The sequence below is a fragment of the Quercus robur genome, chromosome 7, assembly GCF_932294415.1.
Source record: "Quercus robur chromosome 7, dhQueRobu3.1, whole genome shotgun sequence".
NCBI lineage: Eukaryota > Viridiplantae > Streptophyta > Magnoliopsida > Fagales > Fagaceae > Quercus > Quercus robur.
In genome coordinates, this window is record NC_065540.1 from 1,174,476 (window position 1) to 1,180,463 (window position 5,988).

General features: G+C 33.7%; 1 protein-coding gene across 1 annotated transcript; it reads left to right on the plus strand.

The window, feature by feature from the left end:
• Window positions 1-2,551: 2,551 nt before the first annotated feature.
• Window positions 2,552-5,470, plus strand: LOC126691632 (molybdopterin synthase sulfur carrier subunit). The gene is made up of 2 exons (XM_050386678.1): window positions 2,552-3,488; window positions 4,860-5,470. Exon 2 carries the CDS (start codon window positions 4,909-4,911, stop codon window positions 5,224-5,226), a length of 318 nt encoding a protein of 105 aa, XP_050242635.1. The 5' UTR covers window positions 2,552-3,488; window positions 4,860-4,908; the 3' UTR covers window positions 5,227-5,470.
• The last annotated feature ends 518 nt before the right edge of the window (window positions 5,471-5,988 follow it).

Below are 5,988 nucleotides of genomic sequence, written 5' to 3' on the forward strand. Positions count from 1 at the left end.
GTTGAGTTGTCTATGCATTAAGCCTTTTTTATTGAATCCGAATCAACTTGGCTCTTGTTATTTTCCGACATCTTTCATAGAAATGCCTGGCTTTTTGGTGTTTCTAATTGTATTCGTATCTTCTACTCTCCTCACAATGGAGAAGTGACTTGAAACATTCCCTTAATGCAAATAGAATTATTGCCATTCTTACTCTGCCTTGTGAATGGCGCCCGCAAATGGATTTCAATGACTCGCCTTGCTATTTTTTTTCAGCTCAGCGCCTTGAGTTGTCATTGTTTTGGATCATAATTTTCAAACAATGTTTTCTATTTTACTGATTCATGAAGGAGAAACTGCACAATTTTCAGTCTTCTGTATGGGATGCACCTTTTAAGCCTATCTTACCAGACAAAGAAAAAACAAAAGTTCTTAACCTGTAACATAATGTGGTTGTACGTAAGCCCAATATTGGTAGTCATTTTCAGTGAGTCCAATATTAGTATTTGTTCAAAATTCAAGGGAGATTCACATCATATGGTATATAACAATTCATAACCTATTTTAACTTTTGACTTTTATGAAAATTTGGTCTTAATGTGCTTTGGCTATGTAACAATAACATAAAGTAATTTTCTAGTAGAGAGAGGTTTAGTTTACGGGATTTGGTTACTTAATAAAATTTTAGGGAAATTACATTTACCACCTAAAACTATATCTTATCTTACAGTTTGCATCATAAGTTTTTTAAATGTTTGTACCATAAGTTATGACTTTTGTTACACGTTGCACCTGTGAAAATATCCAATTGCCCCCCTACTCAATCTATTAAAAATAAATGAAAAATTACATTTTACCACCTTAAACTATATTTCTTATTACACTTTGCACCCTAAACTTTGAATTTCCATCCAAGTTAACACCAAGCTTAATGTCAGGGTGCAAAGTGTAACAAGGATCATAGTTTAGGGTGCAAAATATGTACTCAAAAAGTTTAGAATGCAAAGTGTAATATGTGGTATAGTTTAAGGTGATAAAGTGTAATTTTTCCTAAAATTTTGGACGAAAATTTGCCATTTTCCAGTGATGACAATGTTGAGAAGAAAAAGGGATTTATGGCTTTCTTACTGGCAAGCAAGTATAATTATGGGTTTATATATCTTTTAGGGTGCCTAGGGTTTGATGGAAAAATATATTAGGAAATACAGATTTTTTGTTTGAAAAATATAAATATTTGATTATATAGTACATACTCTAGTTAGTAAGTACATGCAATATACACGTATATTACGCATATGTATGTAAAACTGAAATAAACTTGTGTCTGACACCTACTGGAATCAGCTAAGTCCATGCTTGTGTCAAGTGCTTGCATAAACTTCTCCCATGTACGTAGAGGTGGTAATAAAATAGCCCATAACTTAGCTAGACATGCAAGAAATGTCAGAGGTTTGTCAGTGTGGGTGGAGGATGTTCCACCACACTTAATTGATGTACTCTTTGCCGATCCTGGCTGATTTTATAAAAATTTTAGTCTTCTTTCTCACCAAAAAAAAAAAAAAAATTGTGTCTGACGATTAGTTCCCAATTGCATGGAACTAAATGCGTTATTTTCATCTAAAAATACTGACACGTTGATTAAGGGAAGGATGTAACTATATCATATTGTTGAATACGGCTTCTTAAAAGAAAAAATCTATAGTAAAACAAATATGTTGGCCGACTTGGCTCTAGGCGTTAAATAGGAATATTAAATATTTTAAAAAAAAATCTTAAAATGAAAAGTATCCTATCAACACCAAGATTCATATCTAACAGAAGCTGTCAAATTATACTGTCTGTATTCTTACTGTATTAAACAAGATGCTGAAACATATTTTTTAAAAAGATGTTAAATCATACTCGCCCATATATTTACCGTATCAAATAGGTACTGTATTTTACTAACTATATACAGTATAGAGTATGTAAATACTCAATTTTGCAACCATTAAAAAAAAATCCTTATAATGGGTTTAAGAGCATCTTCAACAAGAGAGCTAAATACAAAATGCTCTCTACTTTAGAGAGTAAACCCACAAAAGAGGCTACTGTTCATTCTCCAATGGACTTTCTATATCTTGAATTTTTTTTGGCTCATGAATAGTAGCTCCTCATGTCTAATGGACTACTGTTCATTCTTCAAATATTTTTTTTTTCTATTATAATAATAAGGTATTGAATAAAAAAAATGTTGAAAGATGTGTAGTTGTTAAAAAAAAAATAAATAATGAATGAAGAAATAATATTTAAATGAGATAGAGAATCTGTTGAAAAGTGTATTTGAAAAAATGGGTAGTTAAAAAGTAAAAGTTACTGTTTATTCTCCAAATAGTACAAAAATTTGTCTAATCTGTTGAAGATGCTCTAAATAAAATTGAAATTGAAGGGTAAACACCATTTCACATTTTATGAAAATTATTAGGTATAAACTTTAAAGTATAAACTGGCCATTTATCTCTTATAAAGGTAGATGATTATCTTAAAAATTGCATGGAAAAACTTTAGCTATTTTATTTTATTTTTAAACATCCTCTTTTAATTTATCACTTAAATCCCTCTCCAAACAGAGAACAGATAAAGAAATGTTGGCTCCCTTTCTTTCTTTTCTTATATCACTTTTCCGGCCCATCTTCATCCACTGAACAACTAAACAAGCAACTCAAGCTGAACTCTTCATCTTCATCTTGCTTCAAAAGCACTCGTTGTCCTCCAAGCCGTCCGATCTGTCCTCCCACACCAAATCCAAGCCTTCAAATCCCAACTTAGCCACAATGGTGAAGAAGTTCATGGAGAAGAAGCCATCATCTTCTTCGTCGAAGGCGGTGAAGATGGTGATTTCGTTGGATGTGATTGCAGAGGACTTGAAGAAGACGGCGAGGAAAGGAACGAGCTTCAAAGGCTTGTATAAGAAGCTGTTTGGGACTGGGAATGAAACGACAGTGTTTGACAGTAAGAAAAGAAGGAGGTGAAGGAGAACATGAGGACGTTGGCTATGGTGTTGAGGAGTGAGAGAGAGCTTCTGGTTATGAATAAGGAGCAAGAGATGGAGATTTCTCAGCTTAAGTTCATGCTTGAGGAGAAGAGCACAGAGGTCAGTGATGGGTCTTTTTTTTTTTTTTTTTTTCTTTCCTTTTCTTTTTTGAGAAATGCTCTGTTTGGATTGGGAGAAAGGAAGGGAAAAGAAAAGAAAGAAAGTGGGGAATTTAAGTCAACATTTTGTAATTCGTTTTTTGTTTGGAGAGGGATTTAAGTGATTAGTTAAAAAGGATGACGTGGCAGGATTTTATTGGACAGCCTGCCCGAATATATTCTCATCTGAAAAACCCCAATCGGCATAGCATAGAGTAAACCATTCGTTTCTTCTTGTTCTCTCTCTCTCTCCCCGCTCGAACTCTTCATCTTCGGTGAACTCTGCATCTTCGGTGAAGTATATCCCGAATCCACTATTGCGCCGACTGTACTGCACAGTAAGTTTTCTCATTTTTTTTTTTTATAACATATAATTGGTTGCTGAGAAAACAAAGGAAATAAACTCTGTTTTGTGGGATTTACAGGTTGTTTTCATCTGGGCCTTGTATTGTTGTAAATTTGTGTTGTTTTTTATTATGATTTTTTTCATTTCCATTATTGTGATTTGTATTAAGAACCAAGAAATTGTTTCGGGTATTTTGTTTTGGATGGTAATTATGGATTGGGCTGACTTTTTCTGTTTAGGTTTCTCCTCTTGGTTTTTCTAGTGTGGGTTTCACTTTGAATGTAATATAAAACCATAAGGAATTAGTTTGTCCAATGAAACATGTTTTATGTTTTTTTTTTTTTTTTTTTTTTTTTTTTTTTAAATCCAATGAAACATGTTGAATATGAATTACAGTTTTTTCTTATCAGAAAAACATGGTGTTTTCAGGCTCTTATTTAATCAGTACACTGTAAATTTGAGTGTTTTGTCACATGGAACTTCTTAAAAATCCACAAGAAGGGGTTCTTGGTTCTTCTTTGAGACAACTTGTCTGCAACACCTAACAGATTGACTTTGATTTTATGCCTAACAAGGCTGTTTCTTCAATTGTTCCCCCTTCAATTGCCTGATAGTGAGAAGTTTGTGAAAATCCCACTTGTTGGTAGAGTCCATATTCGTCTTACAAATATTACAATTTTTCATGTTACCTATCCAAAAAATTACAATCTATCATGTTGATACTGCTTCTTCATTTGTTAATAGTTAATACTGGAGAGATAGGTATTCTTAGAGAATGAGTTGTCATCAAAAGATGTAGCTTTGTCCTAATAAAAGTGGTAGACCATTTTGCCTATTTTGGCCTTGATAATATTGACTGAGGTTATTTACATGTAGTCAATGTATGGTTCTTGGTTACATTATCTGTTCTTGGGGTGAAAATACAGGCATGAAAAGTAATGTGCTTGTCAGAAAGAAACTCTGTCATGTATCCCAAGCAAGCATTATGCACAGATTTTTCCTTCTGAGGTACTGAGCCATCTCCGTGATGGGAAACTGTTTTTTTCACCCACCCTATGCATGGATTTTATTTTAGCACCTAGAATCTTGAGAATTCATTTCTTCAAGATGAGTTTATTATCTAATAATCAATGTGTTTAGGGTTTACTTACTGGCTTGAATTTGCAATTCATTCTTCAAGCTGTAGGGCCACTATGGGAAGTGTTCAAACTGTTATTTCACAAATGATATTTATTCAGCATGTAAAAAAAAGGTCTCTTCTAGCATATTGATTTATTAATTGTAATTTGAATGTAACAGTTAATTTTTTATGAGCATTAATCTTTGTCATGATACTAAATTTGAAATTGCACTGTTACTGTAGCCGGAAAATATGTTTAATCTCCAATAATCGATTGGGTTGGTGTTCTCTGATGGATACAATGGAAGCAAATATTAAAACTGAAACTGTGGACAATACACTTGAGGGGAACAAAGGTTCATCTGTTACGATAAAAGTTCTGTTTTTTGCAAGAGCTCGAGATCTTACTGGCTTGAATGAGATGCCATTGGAGGTGTCATCTGGTAGCTCTGCCAATGATTGTTTAAATAATCTTGTTGCCAGGTTTCCAAGCTTGGAAGAAATCCGTGGGTGTATCGTTCTTGCTCTAAATGAGGAATACACTACCGAGTCAGCAATCGTTAAAGACGAAGATGAGTTGGCTATTATACCTCCCATTAGTGGTGGCTAGTTATTTTTCTTTTGTAACTATCACTTGATATGTGTGTATTCAACATTCTGCTCTGATTGTGAGGCTCTCATCAGTGGCGATACAAAAGCATATTTGTCCTAGAAACCTGAGGTTTCATGGGAAAAAATATTGGTTTAACTTTGTCTACAGCATGGTTAGAAATTCCTGCTTACGACTTATAGCTTTTGTGCCTCTTTGTATTCCGAATAATAATAAATAATAGAAAAGTATGTATCTTTTTATTCTTTTTTTTTTTTTTTTCACTCACCTTTTTATTAAAAAAAAAAAAAAAAAAATAGTACACCAGTTGGGAGTGTGTTGATTTAAAGCTATTCCAGGACAAGAGGACAGTTGAGAGATCGTGGATCAAGTTGCGATGGCCTATAAGTGATACAATTTATGCCCCCAACAAGAGCTCAAAGGTAAAAATAGTTAGGACAAGAGCGTTTTCTGATTTACAAATGAACAACTAGAACAGGAAGCAGAACCAGAGGGAATGAAACGTGAGAAGCAACATATGTGAACAGTCAAAAAAGATGGCCAAGCATACTGGCATACGGGACCTAAGTTCTCCAAGATGTGATTGGGCTTACACATGGATTGTTTTCTAAGTAGATAGTGGCGAGCTTCTCTTTTGAACCAGCAACAGTCTCAGCAAGGTATTCAAATGATTCTATTTGGTTGTCATCCAGCCATGGGAATAATTAATTAATTATACATACTGTGTCAGGTTTTGAATGTCATTCACTTGTGTTAGCTTAT